The 18,946-nt window shown below is 40.0% G+C and overlaps 1 protein-coding gene across 1 annotated transcript in view; it reads right to left on the minus strand.

The window, feature by feature from the left end:
- Positions 1-18,946, minus strand: part of COL4A1 (collagen type IV alpha 1 chain) — a 120,798-nt gene that overhangs the window by 26,873 nt on the left and 74,979 nt on the right. The window contains exons 16-34 of the mRNA XM_058045832.1: positions 17,998-18,042; positions 17,725-17,778; positions 17,218-17,259; positions 15,962-16,055; positions 15,266-15,301; positions 13,578-13,742; positions 11,621-11,716; positions 10,439-10,522; positions 9,615-9,685; positions 6,382-6,573; positions 5,373-5,541; positions 4,925-5,017; positions 4,722-4,826; positions 3,135-3,232; positions 2,687-2,837; positions 2,237-2,350; positions 1,665-1,832; positions 1,025-1,114; positions 290-442 (exon numbers count right to left, since the gene is read on the minus strand). Of these exons, the coding sequence (XP_057901815.1) occupies positions 290-442; positions 1,025-1,114; positions 1,665-1,832; positions 2,237-2,350; positions 2,687-2,837; positions 3,135-3,232; positions 4,722-4,826; positions 4,925-5,017; positions 5,373-5,541; positions 6,382-6,573; positions 9,615-9,685; positions 10,439-10,522; positions 11,621-11,716; positions 13,578-13,742; positions 15,266-15,301; positions 15,962-16,055; positions 17,218-17,259; positions 17,725-17,778; positions 17,998-18,042 (2,020 nt within the window). The remainder of the gene's footprint in view (positions 1-289; positions 443-1,024; positions 1,115-1,664; positions 1,833-2,236; positions 2,351-2,686; positions 2,838-3,134; positions 3,233-4,721; positions 4,827-4,924; positions 5,018-5,372; positions 5,542-6,381; positions 6,574-9,614; positions 9,686-10,438; positions 10,523-11,620; positions 11,717-13,577; positions 13,743-15,265; positions 15,302-15,961; positions 16,056-17,217; positions 17,260-17,724; positions 17,779-17,997; positions 18,043-18,946) is intronic.

Raw genomic sequence — 18,946 nt, forward strand, 5'->3', positions numbered from 1 at the left:
AATTTCTTTTATTTTCAGAGAGTCTTGTGATTAAAGAGGTAAAATCAATTATAAAAGGACAAATTGAACCTCTTCTGTTCAAACAAAACCCCTCTGATCTGTGATTATTCTTTTTTTCTATACAGTTGAAAAACACCAGAAAAATATCTATATTTGCTGTGCAAAACTCTTTAATTTCATTTTAAAAACTGTTGCCTAAAACTAACACAAAACTGAATTCAAAATACTGCTGCTTGGTAGTATATGAGTGTTAATTCCACTTATTCACACAGTTAGAGAATAAAGTTACCTTTTTCTCCTTGATCTCCCTTCTGGCCTTTGAGGCTAACCATGTCCATGTTGTCTATTGTTCCAGGTTTTCCTGGGAGACCAGCTTCACCTTTATCTCCCTTAACACCAGGATCACCCTGTGGTCCAATTACACCTTTGAAACCTTGGCTACCTATAAAGAGACAGCACTGAATGTTATAGGGGCATATAAAACTTTGCAAGAATATTTAGTAGACAACAACAAATTAAATTAGCTATTTATTCAGATTTTGAGCACCAAATACCATGTTCTGGAACAGCTCCTATGATCTTTTTTTATACTTCACAATAGTTCTGTCAGAAAGTTGACATATTTTTCCCACTTCCTAGCCAATAATTTTAGACTCTTGAAACAATAAGGACAGGGATTTGGCAGTAACACAGAGCATTATCTGAGGCTCTTAATTAAGACCTTCCTGCTGCCTTTTAATAATTTCAAATAGTGTATTTTTCTTAGAGTAATACCTATGGCAGCCCAACACCTAGCAAAATCTTATGCTCTTGAAAAATTGATCAAAAATCATGTTTTGGTGCCCAAACTCATGCCTGCTCCTAGAATGTGGCCTTTTATACTATTTCTAACTTAGAGGTAAGTCTCTTGACATAAACAGTTCCTTAGGCCAAGTATACTCCTTATCTTTGGTTATTTCTCAACTTCTGTTGGGGAAAAGGTGTAGGGTTTGCAATTTTTATTTTGAGAAAATCTCTCTCTTACCTTTTTCACCAGGAAACCCTCGCTCTCCAACTGGCCCAGGAGTTCCTGGCAACCCAGGAGTTCCCATAACTCCCATTTCTCCTTTGGGTCCTGAAGCCAAAGAAGAAGAGTTAATAAAAAAAAATAAAGCAAGCAGTACAAAGAAATACAAGAAACAGAATTATTTACTGCCTATCATATTAGGAGTTGCACTGCTTAAGGAATAATGGGACAAAGAAGATGATTAAACTAAAGCAGCCCAATAGAGAAAACAACAGTACAAACAGTATTATGAAAACCAGAAGAAAACAGTTTGTAATGGGTTTTTGTCAAATTCTTAAAACTCCCTATTACAGCAAACAATGCTGTCATTAACAAAGGCATTATTAAAACCATACTCTGCCACCAAAACTGTGCAGAATAATCCTCTTTCATTATTACAGGAGCAAGGCTGGATTCAACCTGCTGGATTTGGTCCATGAAAGGACTTCAGCAGCAGCAGTTCAGTTACCTGTGCAGAGCTTTACTGACATCAGTCCTTGCATTTTCCCAAGCTTGGGCTCTTTGATCAATCAATTCCTAACTGAGTGAAAGGGTGTGCTATCACAACTTAATGAAACAGCTGTCAAAGATGCTGATTTCTGAGGGACAGGGCATTTACCTGTTGATCCTTTCAGTCCAACAGCCCCCTGTGGACCTGGCAGGCCAGGTAACCCCACAGAGCCTGGGACTCCTGGCTGGCCCGGGCTGCCTTTATCCCCTTTAGGTCCTGGCATATCTAGACCTGGGATACCAGGGAAGCCCCTTTCTCCTTTTATTCCGGGAAATCCTAGGAACAACAGAAGATACCAGATTAGTCCTTAACAAAACACAAGGAAAACCATTAATAAGCATATCTGACCATGTTCACCTGTGATTCACAAATTAGATGGCACAGAGGATGAAGACTCAAAGGCAGACAGCAGAACCAATCCTCATTTCCTAAGAGAGGCTTTGAACCTGTATCAATAACCCATCAATGACCCGAGGAGACCAATCCAAATGCCAGAAATCCTCTCAGGAGGCCTCACCCTTCATTTTGGACCACATGGAGGAGGCCCACTGGCATACCCCCCCATCTACCCCTATCAACTTCACACTGCAAAAAGTTCTCAAGCAACACTTTTACCTGTGTTATCCACTTATGTCAAAATTCTGCTCTTAAGCAGCATCACGGGAGCATTCTCTGCTCACCTGGTGGTCCCTGGGGTCCCGGCTGCCCAGCAGGTCCTGGCAATCCTGGAGGGCCCAGCCCTGGTGCACCTGGAGGGCCCTGCAAGCCTTGGAGACCCGGGAGACCAGGGTCACCTGCAGGGAGACAGGAGAAACATAGAACAGGCATTCTCTGATGTTGTTTGACGTCTTGCTTGCTGAGGATGCCAGACAAGGTGCTTTGGAAGCCCATGGCCAAGGAGACTTCATTCAGCCACCAACACGTCCAAGCCTGGGCTTGGATGAAGGGCTGCTCTTTGCTGCTAGCATTTACTACTGGTGGGTAGTAGGAAAAATTGAGATGGGAAAGGGGCAATTCCCCAAGATATCAGTAGGATATTTCAGTAATGAATAAACTTTTCACTGCATCTGCAGGAGAGTGACGTTAAAAAGAAATACAAATACAGAACTGTATTTTTCCAGTGACGTTACCTCTGAATCCCTGCTGTCCAGGTATGCCTGGAAAGCCCTGCTCGCCACGTAAACCAGGCAGTCCTGGACTTCCCTTCTCTCCAGGGATGCCAGCTGGGCCAGGGGGGCCTGGCAATCCCTTAGGGCCAGGTAGACCTACACCAGGTTCACCCTAGCCAAAGAAATGCAATAGATTAGGAATCAACACATCAAGAAATCATTTATTAAATGTAATTAAATCATGCAGTATAGGGCTTATGTACAGACCTCTACACATGACTTCAGGGGAGAGCTATAAGCCCTTTAAAAGTGTTAATGCCAAGCATTTATCCATCTACTCTGTCTCCTTGTGTGCACAGTGGGAAACATAAAATGAAAGGCAGTTTGGCCAGCTTCTAAAGTTTTTCCTTGCTCACATTCCTGTCAACATGGGGAGTCACAGATAAAAGTATCAGCAGCTGACATCTACCTTTTGGCCTTGTAAACCTGGAACTCCTGGCAAACCATCCAGACCGGGGGTTCCTGGAGTTCCTGGCTGACCAGGTGAGCCAGGCTGACCTTGGAAACCTATAAAACAAAGCAAAACAAACCAAGAGTCTCATCATTACCCTCTGTCTGTAAGTGACCCCTGCTGCTTCTTTAAGCCTCTAAACTGAACTATTCACAAGGACGTGTTAACAAAGACCTGGGCAGTCAAACTTCTAGGCCTGCCAGTATGCAAATGTCCCAACAAAGATTCAAACACTGACTTTTGTGCTGCAGTTGGCTTCTGATGAGAAACAACCACCCAGAATAAATAAATGCTAAGTGTCTCCTCTTAAGTAATAGCCTTGTGAGTTCATCTCCCATCTCCCCTGTGAGAAACATTGTGCAAAACCGGGTTCCCAAAGTCTTCTTCAGAAAAGGCAACTTAATGTGTGGGGCATCAGACTGAGGGATGCACAACAAAGCCAACCTGTGAATCAACACCTTTTGTGCAGTATATGTCTTGTGACACGTTCTACGTATCCTGCTGAGGGTTTCATACAGAAGGTTTCTATGCCAGAGCTAGCCCATGAACTGCACCTTGGGAATGCAAGAAGGAATACCTACAGCATTCTGTAAATCCCTTAAAGATAGCACTCACTCAACATCAGCACATGTACAACAAATTCAAATGAAGCAGGCAGAAATCCAGCTTTTAGGCTAAGACCTCAGAATGTCATTGGGCAGGGCTGAGTTCATGGAAGGGTCCTTTAAAGAAATATATTTAATGTGTCATTTCTTTCATCTGGCATCAAAGTGCATACAGCAATTCTTTTACAGATACAATGGGCCTTTTCTGTTCAGGTCCCAATGCACTCTCAGAGGAATCAGACATGGTTACAGAAAAAAATACGCCCTTTCTCATTATTAAATTTCTGACCCTCCCAGTTCATTCGTGTGTGGAATCATAAGAAATAATGACAAAGACACAAAAGAATTTTGGTGATTGAGGTGGCTGCTGAAAGTTCAGTCATCTAGTTCTAAATGAGCAGCAGTACTGTCAAATACATCTTCAAAAATTCCAAAACATTTAGACTCCTTCCAAGCTACTTGCATATGCTGACAGTGGCCATGGAGGGAAGACTACACTTATATTGAGTAAGCTGGAATTCTAACCAAGCCACTCTCAGCTGTCTGGGACCCAGCAGAGATGTAAGCTCTGGGCCACAGCTGTTACAGTTACATCAGCATATTATTTGGACCAACTACACACAGTGTTTTTCATCTCTCAGAAGGGTCATCTCATCTCAGCAACTTCAGTTGCTGCAATGAAAGAAGCTGTACCATTTCACTTTCCATCTGGCAGTAGCTGTGACATTGTCTGCAGGTGCACCATGCACTACACAAAGCAGGTGTGCAGCTGAACTCTATTGAAAGAACGCTCCCTGCGCTGCTGGCTGACTTCTGCAAGGGAGCTTCTTCAGCTGCACCTCCCAAATCCATGCAGCTATGGCTGGATGACAGTGCAGACCTAGGCCTCCACCCACACTCCAGTTACACCAGCCCTGTTAGATGGACAGCTTTATCTTACCTTTGGGACCTGGAGGTCCAGGGAACCCTATCCCTGGCTGCCCAACAGCACCTTTTTCTCCTGGTAGGCCAGGTCTGCCTGGAAGCCCAGGATTCCCTTTGTCACCTTTGCAAATAGAAACAAGACAAATGTCAACACAAAGGCTAACTTCTGGGGAACAGAACCATCCTGATCATCGGACAAAGATTAACAGACTGCTGTACCTTGGGGTCCAGGGAAACCAGGTGGCCCAGGAAGGCCATCTGCCCCAGGAGGTCCAGGGAGCGATATAGTTCGTCCTGCTTCACCCTTTGCTCCTGTAAATGTAAAGTTGTATTAGAGTACAGGAACTGATGAAATAAAACAAGGGACTGCTGCCTTGACAGCATTATCAGTTCATCCATACCATTAAAAGTGACTTGTTACGAAGTTTTTTTGGTAGAAACTTCGTAAAAAACTAGGATGAACCTGAACCATCCCATTTTGCCTAGCAAATCCTTCAAGAAAACTGCCCTCAAAAATTGCAATTATACTGGTGAAAGAGAGCACTGATTCAAATCAGCAAGTCTTTTTATTTCAGGCTTAAATTCCGATGATCTTCTAGGCTGTACTATTTAAAGGGCACAATTTAAAATATTTTTTTGTATTTTTTAAAACACATTATAGCATTACCTGGAAGTCCTGGTAAACCCGGGGTTCCAGCAAAGCCTCTGTCTCCTTTTTCACCAGGTAATCCTGCAGAACCTATCCCAGGAGAGCCAGGGAAACCTCTTTCACCACGCACTCCAGGGAATCCAGGTTGGCCAGGGGGACCACGTTCTCCTTTCAAACCAGCTGTACCCTAATTTTCGGAAAGTACAAGTGTACTTCTTGCCTGGCTGGCAAGACAGAACACATCATCCTCTCTGAATATTGTGTAACTGGGATTTAGCACAGGTATCTGTAATGTTGAAGAAACTGGATTTTTTCTACTCAGTATAATAGAAATAGAATGAGGTTCCATGTGGAATAGCACATGGAGATCACATCTGGCAATGCAGCTAACTGTATCATGCAGGCCATGTTTCCAGTAGTGGATCTGGGAGTAGAGGTGAGCTCCACATTCAGCTCAGCATCAGCTCAACTCTATCAGTGTCAGATTTTGAGGCATTCATTTCCACAAGAAGAGAAATATGCTAGAACAGACTTGAATCTTGTCTTCACAATTTCTACTTGGATAACTGAATTTGTTCAATCATCTCCAAATATCAGCTAAATCACTCACACCCGTTCTCACTATCAAGCTATGAGAAAGGCAGAAAGGAATAAAACTACTGTCCATGTTTGAACCTTTTCTCTATAGTCCTGAAAGTAACAAGCCACACTGAATGCATTTGAGTCAGATTACTTATTTGCATGACATGTAAAAAGAAATGGTCTGAAAAACCTAGCTCTGAAATAGTCTGTTGTTGAAGAACTGTCTTCCTCACTACTTCCAGTGAAAATGGAATCGTCTTCTGAGGAACAATGTACTACTCAAGGTAAAGAATAGATGTTGAAAAACAAATCAGGCCAATAAACATAAAGCATGTATAGGGCACAAAAGCATGTGAATTCTGATCTGAAAGACAGGATGTACAGCACAGCAAGTAAACATAAATGAACACACAGTAGGACAATATGAAAACATAAACAAACATACCGCTACTCCTTTTGGACCTGGGGGACCTGGAAATCCATCTTTTCCTGGCCTTCCTTCCCTTCCAGGAATGCCTGGCTGTCCTGGGAAACCAGGATCTCCCTTTTCGCCTTTCAGGATAGAATCGTAGGTGAAATCTCCAGGTTCTCCTTTTGGCCCAGGGCTGCCCATAAGTCCTGGAGTGCCAGGGGGACCCTGAAATTTCATTAATTCAGATGTCATCAATTGCCCTACAAACCCTTCAACTATAAAAGAAAGCAAACCTCAGAAACTGAACTGCAAATCCAAAGTAAGGGAACCACCAAGTCAATGACTGAGGAGGTCAAATGAGAATATTTTCCAAGACACAGCAGTCTTGGAAGCAGAAAGCTTCTCCCTTGGGTAGTTTATTCATAACATTCATCGGATGTGAATACATGTGTTCAATCATTATTAATATTCATCAACTTTAAACAGCTGACCCAGTCAGTTGGTAATATCAGAATATAATGCATGTGCTCAGAAAATAGTTTTGTAACCTCTCCTGGAAAGAAACTACCTACCTAATGGTATGCCTACATGATTTCCAGAATTTCAATTTTTCCCCTACATATTTTCTAGGACTTGATTGAACTTGTCTTATGGGAACAATCTCTGTAATTTCCAGTGACTCAGGGCAGTAAAACACAAACTTCATGGGCAATGTCCACTATGTACAGCTCATGTGTGCCCTCCACTTCAACCTGAACCAGAACATGGTCATTGGTAATCTCTTCATTAGCACTGGAGTGTTCTGAATCAGACTCTGATGTTTTGGCATGGCTGTAAACAACGTCAGCTTGCAAGGCCAGCCTCTATTGTAGTTCTTCCAAGTTAAATTATATGCTGGATCACCACCTGGCTGAACTTTGCAGAATAAAACAAACTTAAAAGCATTCAGAACAGCAGCCAATCCTTGTCTGATTAAAGATATGAATAGCACTTATGAGGCAATAAAAGTAAAATATAAAGGTGTGGCAAAACATGTGCCAAGAACAAATGACAGACAGCAAAAAAGCTTAAATACATTAGAATGTCTTCCATTTTTTCCTACTGTTTCTTTCATGAATCCCATTCATATTATAATACATTCAGTCACTGGGTAATGCAATTTATTGAGGTGGCAATAGATAAGGAATTAATCTTAGTCAACTTTCATTGGCTGAATTCAGGCAACAAGGCTTTATTTATACTTCAGTGAGAGAAATAGATTCCTTGAGTAATGAATTCATACAAATGGTTTGGGTTTTTTTGATTCTGAAGGTTTAGTTGTTTTTACTTCTGAAGGTTTTTACTTCTGAAGTTACTTTTTTCACTTCTCTCTCTCACACTGGTGATAGAGGGAGCTCACATAACCCCAGTGTGTGATAAAGTCAGTGCACAGGGATGTCACTGAGAAGTTATGTCAGAAAGGGTCAGCTGTAAGGAAACAGCTTTGGGGAGAAGAGGTCTGGGAAGACTCAGTCTACTCACACTAGGAATGGTGACAAAGCCCACATTATGCTACAGGAACATGTATGCTGAGGCAGGTTTTCACAGCAAACCTCAGTGTCCATAGGGGCACTTAAATGGATTCTGACAAGGTCAAATGTAGTTGTGGTAGTACACTGCTCATCTAGGAGTCATTTGTGTCACATTTTAGACAAGTGCTACACTTACAGCTGTTCTGCTTTTGGCCTTACTGAGAGTCATGCTGTGCTGCCTCAACATAATTTACAAGTAATCTTATTAGGATGCTACCCACTTTCACAGCTTTGCTTTATTTCTTCAAAAGTATTTGACTTTCCTGTTTACTAATTGTGTTTTACAGAACATACTGCAGATACTTCCCAAATCTTCATTAACAACCTGGATGCAGGACTTGAAGGAATACTAAGCAAGTTTGCCAGTGACAATAAATTGGGAGGAGCTGTCAGCTCCCCGGGGGGCAGAAAGGCCCTGCAGAGAGAAACAAATCAGAGAGATGGGCAATCACCAGCACAAGGGCAAGTGCCAGATTCTGCACCTGTGATGGGGCAATCCTGAGTGTGTGGACAGACCAAAGAATGAGAGGCTGCAGAGCAGTGCCATGGAAAGGGACCTGTGGTCCTGGTCAATGGCAAGTTGAACATGAGCCAGCAGTGTCCTGACAGCCAGGAGGGACGTCCCTGTCAGAGGGCATCAGGGACAGCATGGCCAGCTGGGCAAGGGAGGGAATTGTCCCATTCTGCCCTGAGCTAGGGCAGCTTCACCTTGAATACTGTTTTTGGTGCCACAAAATAAAAATGACATTAAACTATTGGAAAGCATCCAGAGGAAGGCCATGAGAATGGTGAAGAGTCTGCAGGGGAAGCCTTATGAGGAATGGCTGGTGCCACTTGGTTTGTGCAGCCCGGAGAAGAGGAGATGAGGGGAGACCTCATATCAGTCTACAACTTCTGCATGAGGGGATGAGGAGGGGCAGGCACTGATCTCTCAGGAATTGAGGAAACAGCATGAAGCTGAGTCAGAGGAGGTTTAGGCTGGATATCAGGAACAAAATTTACATCCAGAGGGTGGCTGAGCACTGGAACAGGCTCCCCAGGGAAGTGGTCACAGCCTGATCGAGTTCAATAATCATTTGAACAACTCTCTCAGGCCCATGGTGTGATGTTTGGGATGTTCTTCACAGAACCAGGCGTTGGATCCAATGGTCCTGATGAGCCCCTTCCAACTCAGCATTTTCTCCTATTCTATGATTCAAAATTCAGCAAAACTGCCACAATGTGCTGCATGCTAACATAGGATTGCTCACACCACACTAGATGGCACTGTCTCTCTCTCAATATATTTGTACTCACCAGCAAAATGTTATTGGAACAATTCAGAAGGTCAGGGAATACCTGCACCTGTTTCCTGAGAAATCCTACTCTTTACCCAGCTCCACTGCTTGGCTTGCTCAGGCAGAAGGTCATGTGTCCCACTGAGTTCTTATGATGGATAAACTCAGAAGTATAAACAATATCTGACAGCTCTTTTTTAGCTCTTACAGTCCAAACCCTACATTATTTTATAAGGCATAATTGACCCTAATTTTATCATATCAGTGCACTGCTTTGGGGAGGGGGGGGGGCGGGGGTAGTTTTTAAAGAGAACTGTTACACAACCACACTGATGCACTACAGTCATACACTGATCATCATATGTGTTTGGATCACATGCCCAGCAGGACATGTAGTATTTGGCAAGGCATTACTTACAGGCACCCCTGGAAGGCCATCAAGTCCAGGTAAGCCTCTGTCACCCTTGAAACCTGCTTGTCCTGGAAAACCTTTTCAGAGAGACAAAAATATGGCTTAGTTTATTATATAAAATACAATATATTGCAAAAAATACATTACACAGTTCATTGAATGTGAATTCTTTGTGATCCCCTGTAAAGTGTCTCACTCCATTCCCAGTAATACCAGCATAATGCTGCTAAAGCCAGAGAGGCTGTCTTGATTCATGCACTTCATTGCACGCCTGCATTCATAAACTTGGAAGCTGATGATTCATTTGACTTAGCAATGAATTTACCAATTCATGTAACGAATGCAGAACTGAAACGAACTGAACCACATTTATTTTTCTGAACATCATTAGAACAAACATTAGGTATAATATAATTAATATAATTTTTGGCATGCGGCACTGCTATCATATGGTAGCAAAAATAAAATAATTTTTGGTCCACAGAATCTAGTGCTGCAATTGGAAACAAATGTATGGGTCACTATCAAGCCTGAGCACATAAGAAAATGGTTCCCATATTATATCTCATTGTGAAAATATTTGGGCCGCAATTTGCAAAGACCCTTCATTGTGGTCAGTTTCTGCTTCCCTGGTAATTCTAGTTAATTGTATTTGAAATTTGGAATTAGGTCAAAAATAGGAATATGCCACCTTCCTTTCATTAGTCCTTTCATTAGTTTCACAAGCAATTTGATTAGTGGCACAAAATGTAATTAATTTTCTTCTCTCTGCTGCATTATTTAGAATTTAGCCTACATAGCTCATTCTTGGGTTATTAAGGAGTTTTTACCTGCTGGACCTGGTGGCCCTTGTGGTCCTGGAAGTCCAGGAGGTCCTACTTTATCACACAAGGCACAGGCTTCACCTTTGTCACCTGAAAACAGAAAACAACAAAGGACATGAATAACAACAAAAAGATTCAAGACAACTGCAAGCAGGTGGATTCAGGGCAAATGTCAATTTAATATTTAAATAAAATGCTGCTTCTAATTCCATGCTTCAAGGAGAAGATATCAGCAAGTTGATGTTCAAAATTCTTTACATTTTTAAAGGAATAGCATGAAAATCAACGTAAGTTTTATTCTAAGGTTAGTATTTAAAATAATGGTTAAAGGGGACAAGGTTGAAGAGGATCAAAAAGAAGAAAATAAATATATTCAGTAGGTATAAAGAAAATAAAATTATTAAAGCAGAAAAAGGTTAACTTCTATAGTCACTATAATTCTGCACAAAAACAGTGAAAAGAATGAGATTGGAAAGGAGCAACCACCATGTAAATTTTTGCATCTCTTTTTTATAAATGTTCATTTAGTCAATGCTGCTAAAACACCTGGTTGACAGTCCTATTCACAGAATCCCACAGTTAGGTCAGAAAAGATCTTTGCCATCACTGAGTCCAACCTATGACCAAACACCACCATGTCAATAGTCCATGGAACTCAGTGCCACATCCAGACTTTTCTTAAACACCTCCAGGGATGGTGACTCCATCATCTCCCTGGGCAGCCCATTCCAACACCCAATCACCCTTTCTGTGAAGAACTTCTTCCTAATGTCCAACCTAAGGTTGTCTGTAGGTGTTAAAATCTTATCTTCAATTATACTCATGGCAATGATTCATAAACCATTTTCATTCTCAACTCATCTGCCCCTCTTTAAATCTGCATCTCAGAATTCACACCCTGAATTGCCTTGAGCAGCTCCATTTACATAGGGCACAAGGCTCTACTGAGCCCTCTTGCAGCCCTGGCCCATCCTTTAGCTGGCCAAGAGAACTTCGTATCACACAATTCAAAGCACAATATCCTTCTTTACTCACCAGAGAGTCAAGAAACATCTTCCAGGTCCATGAACTATTTAACTAACTTTAAGCACACTTTCTCTGGATCCAACCTAATTTGCTCAGCATCTTTACATACCCAAGCTTCAGGCTACTAAGCATAAGAATACAACCATTTTAATATATTATTACCTTTCTCTCCCATTTCTCCTGGAAATCCATCTCTCCCTGGAAGTCCAGGACTACCTGGTGCACCAGGTTCTCCTTGCTGGCACTGGTCAATTCCATCTGAAATGAAATTGCAATATGGTTTTGAGAAGTGCAAGTTTCCATTATAGGGTTGCATTTACATCCTACCTGAAATGTTACCTATGAAAAATGGTAATTCAGGATAGCATTTTACTCCTTTATTGGATTTACTTGGAAAAATTTAACTGGGATTCTGTATTCTTATTACATATACACTGCTCAAGAAACCCTGAGAATTACAGATCAAAGACAGGCTCTGCCATAATAAGGTTACAAACAATTTCAACATAAAATCTATTTTCAATTTAAGTTTTAGCTTGAAAAAGTATCATGGGTGAAAAACTGATGTTTTGACCCTGAAGAGAATGGATAGTATTGATGTTCAGAGAGATTCATTAAGAAGGTTTTTTTGTACCCTGACTTCTCTTTTTCAACATTTTAGGAAACTTTCTAGGTAAGAGCAGCTTGTCAACATCTATTTAACTTCTTCACACTGATCAAGCTTCCTGAAAACAACAAACTTCATATGTTAGGATCTGAAATAGGTAACAAATGAGAATATTTCTCAGGCTTGATATAAGAATACAAACAGTGCTTGCTCTGTTTGATGATATGATGCAGGATCTGACCCAACATAGCATGACATCATTTTGACCAAAGCCAGTAATCAAAATGCTAATGTGAAGTTTGAAAAACCAGTTAAATGAAAAAGAATTGCTCCCCATTATGTACTTGAAGAAGGCTAAAGAAGTATCTGGGGAAGGAGCAGAATTAAACAATGACAATAATTTGTATGAAAAATAGAATTTTTTTAGGAAAATGTAAGATTTAGCTATTTAATTCCATATTCTACATGCTGGATTTTTCACTGCTTCACTGGCAAACACAGCAACAACCAGGAATCTTCCCCTGTTTTTGAACAAAGTACCTTTGGTTTAGGAATTCCATAGAGAATAATGTTTCCTTCAATAACTTTAAAGTACCTTAACCATTGTAATAGGGATATCATTCCTGATGTTGGAATGATAATTTAACTCACAATATCAGTATCACCTATAGTAAAAGTTTTCTATGACTTAAAACATTAGTTTTAAGGAGCTATTTAGCATGGACCACTTCCACATGTACTTGGCTACTGCTTCATTGCAGAGCAAAAACATTGTTCTCTTTAAAATTCCTTTATCACAATCTAATAAAAACATGTGTAATGCTGTTATTATTACTACTGATGTTATTATTTTCTTGTTCCATCATTACTGGCTTTTCATTTATATCATAAAGCAGGTGTTTACCCTGATCTAGTAGGTGGCATCCTTGCCTGTGTTGGGGGATTGGAACCAGATGATCTTTAACATTTCTTCCAACCCAAGCCTTTCTATGACCCCATTCTCCTCTAAGATAATTTTATTTTAAAATAAAATCTTCTGGCATACTAGCACCTCACACAGCAGTTGTCACACCTGTTCAATCTGTTACACAGACTGGAACTGCAGACTTGTAAATCATCACAATGAACAGCACCTTTTATGCTAAGGTATTAGTATTAGTATCTGCTATTTTTAGTTGAAAATATACAAATATCACTACATTGGCACAATACGACACAGAACAAATTAATGTGAATTAAGGTCAATTGTTTGGTTATATTCTAACAATTAATAATGAATTTTGTAGACATTTTTGAAGTATTTATTTAGCGAAGAATCCTTGTGCTTTCCCAGTAAGGAAACAAGCGGCTCCCTACACTGTGCAACAGCTTTAATTGGTTCATCAACAACTCAGATATGTTTCTTCCATGACACAGATGCATCCTGATGACAGATGCATCCTGTCTCTTTTTTCTTTTTTTAATGTGCATTATGAGTCCTCAAAGTGAAAAGCAACCTTGGGCTTTACTTACCTGTTTTGCCTGGAGGTCCTGGTGGGCCAGGCAAACCAGGAGGACCTGGGAAACCATCTCTTCCAGGGATTCCAGGTGAAGGGAATCCAGGAGAACCCTTTTCACCTTTTTCACCTCTCTCTCCAGGGACACCAGGTGATCCTACCCTGTCTGGAACTGGTCGACCTTTGGACAGAGTAAAACATATATGTAAAAATGAGAAGTGAAAAGACAGCAACATTATCAACACATTAACTTTCACAGGGTTTTAGAGAGAAATGGAAAAATGTTAATGCAAAAGAAAAAAGGGACTGAATTTTAATTATTGGTGATTTATTAAAAAATGGGGTTTGTATACTCACTACAGGTGAGAGAAACTCACTTCTGTTTGGTCCCTAAACAAACACACCTCATCTGTATTAGAGTGCTTTTCTGGGATTTAGTTGGACACACTTTTGCTGGGTAGTAAATAGTAGCAACACTGGAGTTAACTTAGCTATTCCATCTAGAAACTATTGCACACTTCCTCACCTCATGAAAAACCTAATCTAAAACACATCTAGAAAGTTATGTCTCATAACTTCAAAAAATAAGTACTCAACAATGTTAGCAGATTTAAGGAATGCTAAAATGAAAATGCTTTTTAAGAATAATAAGTGAAAATAGCCAATAAAAAGAAGCAGATAAACTACCAAAACCCCTGCTTAAGATCTCCTTTTAGCTATTTGTACAGTCACACAGGTCTTCATATTTTAATGACTTCCAGCTCACAACTTATCATTACACTTCACCATTAAAACATTTTGAGCCATCTGCAACACTGCAGGAAGATACAGAAGTCACACAAAGCTCAATCTCTGTAGGGTAATTACAGACCAAGAGCTATCATTACAGCCTGTGGTGTATAGCATCTTCTCCCTGACCTGTGAAAAATTTCCTGGAAACTATCTGACCCTGGCTCACATTAATTTCATATTTAGCTCACTGCCAAGACAGAAAATGAAAGCAAGGAAGGTAATGGTAGTATCAGTGCAGGATGTGTGAAGTGTCAGGTCTCCAGAGATGATTTGCCTAATTTTTAAGAAGCAAGTATCATGGTCTAGGTCAAACACATGTACATGTACTTATATGCATAAAAGCTGTGTTACCATGAATGGGAAGATGTTAAGGCTCTGAAAAAGGCAAAATTTGTAGGCAAAAGAAATAACTTTTATTAGGCCGAGTGACACAGTCAAAAAAGCAGAATGCCTTCAGGAATGACTTTGATCAAGTCAGTATTATTTCTTTCTACAAACCTTGTTTTATTATACTCACACAAACACACAGAGAGCTGAAGTCATAGCCAGACAAAGATATGAGCACACACACTCAGGTGTATGTGCACACACTCACACACATTCCCAGCTAACAACTCTGCTTGCTCCATGGGGTCACACTCTCTGGGATGTCTCTGATGGACTCTACATTTCCAATTTCAGCAGGAAGTTATCAGAGCAGAACAGAAAGAACAAGCCTGGATCACACCAGAGACCTGAGAAAAGCAATCTAGAGGAAGGGCCTGCAGGGATGATTAGACCCTGGGGAGGTCAGTGCTTGGGTGTTCAGAAAGTCAGGCAGTAACTGAAAGGAGCTAAGGAGAATATCCCTCAGGACTGCTCACTCAAGAGCACATGACAAATGTGAAAAAATCAGTAGTTATAATTTCATACCTGGAGGTCCTGGCATTCCTTGTGCACCAGGGAAGCCTTTAAAAAGAGAAGGTTTCAATTAGATAATGAATTCTGTAATGCAGGTGAAAGTGAACTTTTAGGAGATATAATTGAAATTCATATTCATGCATATTCACATTCAAAATCAAATCTGAAGTTAAATAATCTCTATATATCTTCAAGAAATACATTCAGAGAAAAGGTCCTGCTGTGTGCCAAATTCCCCAGAAATTTTTCTTGAATTGGCTAAGATCTGTAATGGGGAAAATGGGAAGGGAAATGCTTGATTTTTTCTCTTTACTAAAGACATTTTTAAAATATGCAAGCCAATCTTAGGATAAAAAATTAGCAACTGAGTTTTACAAAAGAGTCTCAAGATTTTCTGCATTTATTAACTTCTTATATTAATGTTGATTTCCATACTTCTTATATAATCTCACTGAATTATTTAGCTGCCATAAAAACTGATCCCAGATTATCGCTTTTACATCTACAACTGAAAGACAGTCTTAGCTGTGTTGAGAACCAGAAGTGTCTTACAAGCTACTGGAAAATAGAATAACCTGAAAACAATTAAATGACTGGAACATTACACTGTCATACAAAGCTCCTGAGCACAGATAGTGCAATTTTAATTTCCTTTAGTGAGAAAATTAGAAGTCTAACTCAATTAAAAAGACAAGACAAAATACATACCTTTTTCACCTTTTTGACCTTTCAGTCCAGGCAAACCTGAAACTCCAGGGTCTCCTTTTTGACCAAAGGTATCTATTGGTCCAGCATCTATCATCTAAATCACAAGACAAAGACTAGAAACATGCAACTGAGCCATCATATCTCCCCCATCTTCATCTGATGGTACAGAGGCCGTCTTAGTTTTACTGACAATTTTCAGCAGTTTTGATTATACTTGCCATTTCAGCAAGTGAGGATTGCAGCTGCTGAGGAATTACCAGAGAAAATAAGTATTTCCTATTCTACTCAAATGCTTTCATATCAATGTAAGGATTAAGTGGAGAGCTTTTATAGCATCTTCCTCAAAAAGAATTATGCCAGAAAACCTTAACATGGTCTAAGAACTGATGCATTAGGTTTGCATTACCTCTTATTTTAAAATATTATCTAGCCAATTTTTGCTAACATTGATCTGAGCTCAATATATAGGATGCTAGTATTTACAATACCGTATTCAGGAGATATGCACAATTTTCCAAACCAAATTAGCAGATGTTGGGCATTTGTTGCCATAGCTGGGAAGCAGTGCCACCAATAACCTATTTGATCCTGACTAACCCTATTTTTTAATTGAAGTGTTAAAAAATTGTTCCCTTGGTTACTTCTTATGTAAGTAACCATAATCAATTTCTGCTCAGGGACTCAGTGGACATTAGTCAGCAAGTGGTGAGCAATTGCACTGTGCATCACTTGTCTTCCTCAGGTTTTATTCCTCTCTGTCTCTTCTTGCTATCCCCCATTCCTTCATGACTACTACTACTACTATTACTACTAGTAACTTTATTTTTATTAATAACTTGTTCTTATCCAATGAATTTTACCTTTTGCCTATTCTCCTTCCCATCCCATGCTGAGGAGGGACAGTGAGTGTGTGAGCATCTGTCTGGTGCTTAGCTCCCACTGGGTTAAACCACAGCCCTAAAACTGGCAGATTTACTCTTTTGAACTGTCTTTTGGCTACTGTGTACTGAATACCAATGCTTATAATATCCACAGTCCAAAACACTTGAAGAGGGTTCCTTTCCCAAAATTCAGATGTACTTTAAAGAACTGCACCCAACTTTTGCTTCCATTAAGGAAAAATATGGACATGACTGAAGAGAACAAGATCAGACTATTCATAGTAACTCTTTTTTTCTTCATTGTTTGAGCACTCTGACTTTCACAAAATTTATTTTTTTTAAGTTTAAAAATAAATAAAAATTTATTTTACTTACTCTTCCTGGAGGTCCTGGAAGACCTCGGTCCCCTTTGTCACCCTAAATCAAAATAAAATTTATGTCTTAAATCCAGATCAGATTTTTTTGCCAACAAATTCAGATTTCCTCAACAAATGAATACTTTGATACAGATTTAAACAACACCCACATGGTGAGTACCTGGAATGCTATAATAGCCAGCAGTAGTAATTAGTTTGCAAGCCTGTACTGGTTTGCACTATTTGAAGAGAAACTGGAGGTTTTAGGGAAGTACACTTACACCTATGCTGGTTGGACAAAGAGCTTGTGAAAATAAAGCCCGCATTAAACAACACAGATAAGAGATCTAAATTGGGGACATCTTCATTTTTACTTTTCACTGTCTCTGAATGATAACATACAGCTAAGCAACATTCAATTAATATTGCTTTATGTGCATTCACTGCCTTAATGCAATCAATGAACACACCACAAAAGCTGTTAGCTCATTCTGTGTGAAGGGAAGCAAAAGCTGCTACTACTCACCTTTGTGCCAGGCTCCCCAGGTCGTCCTGGAATCCCAAACCCTCCAGGCAAACCCTGTGTGGAGAAGGCAGTGAAACCAGAAGAGACAAATATAGGTGGATCTTAGCTGTAGCAGCAGCAAAGTTTAAAAATTTTAAAAGTCACAAGTCACAGAAAGCAACTACTTCAAATAAAAAATTCAGAAGGCTAGAAAATATCAACTATCTATAATACAAAGACAGTTGTTTGTTTTGAATGTAAGAAACAGTACTGGAAAATGAGTAAAATACATACAGGTTCTCCTTTCAGTCCTGGATCACCATCTTTTCCAGGCTTGCCCTGTAAAACACCAAGTTCCACTTTGTTTTAACAGACAACCCACATACATTCAATTTCTGAACACAGTGGATGGAATACTAGAACAAAATTATCACTATTGCAATGCATTAATCAAAGTGTGCTAATTCAGCTAAAAGAGCAGAGGGTACAAATGGTGACTATGCCTAGTGCTTGTATTACCCCACATCCTCCAAGATGCCAAGTTAAATAAAATCCTGCAAATCCATTCCCAGATTCAGAAATAACACAGATTTCCCCGTCACACAATCTTCTAGACAAAATATATCTACAGCACAAGAAACTGGAACCAGATCCATCTTTTTCCTTCACAACAATCCCTTTCTATATACAGGCTCCTCAACTTCACAAGACATTTTTGCATGGATATTTAGTGGTTCAGTTTCAGCAGAAGGGTTGGAGAGTGGCCCTCTCTCAGACTGTGTGGTCATGTAGTGGTAAATTCTCTTCCCTCAAACTGAAATTCAAATCATAAGGCAGATGATACACTAGAAATTCAAAATTCCTTCCTCCAGAGTAAAATTACAACTATTAGCCCACTGGGTCAACCCACAGAGGGGATAAGATTCCCTTGAAGTAGTCAACAACTACGTGATAAATTATCTAGATGGACAAACCTACTTTTCAGCATTTTTCTTTCCTCTGCACTATAAAAGGACTGGGACATCAGCTTGTAGCCTGACCCTCTGGTGACTGCCTCTCATTTGGTGTCCCAGTGCTTAGATTGTATGTGTAGCATAAGCAATACGAATTTGTCCCATAAACCCAAGGAAATGTAGGCACTTAATATACAAAGTAACAGTGCATATAATTCAGTCTAAAAATAATCCCATCAGTTTAGGTATAAAGATATTGTCTTAATGCAAGTGAAGGACATAAATGATAG

This window comes from Melospiza georgiana, chromosome 2 (assembly GCF_028018845.1).
Source record: "Melospiza georgiana isolate bMelGeo1 chromosome 2, bMelGeo1.pri, whole genome shotgun sequence".
NCBI classification, from domain to species: Eukaryota; Metazoa; Chordata; class Aves; order Passeriformes; family Passerellidae; genus Melospiza; species Melospiza georgiana.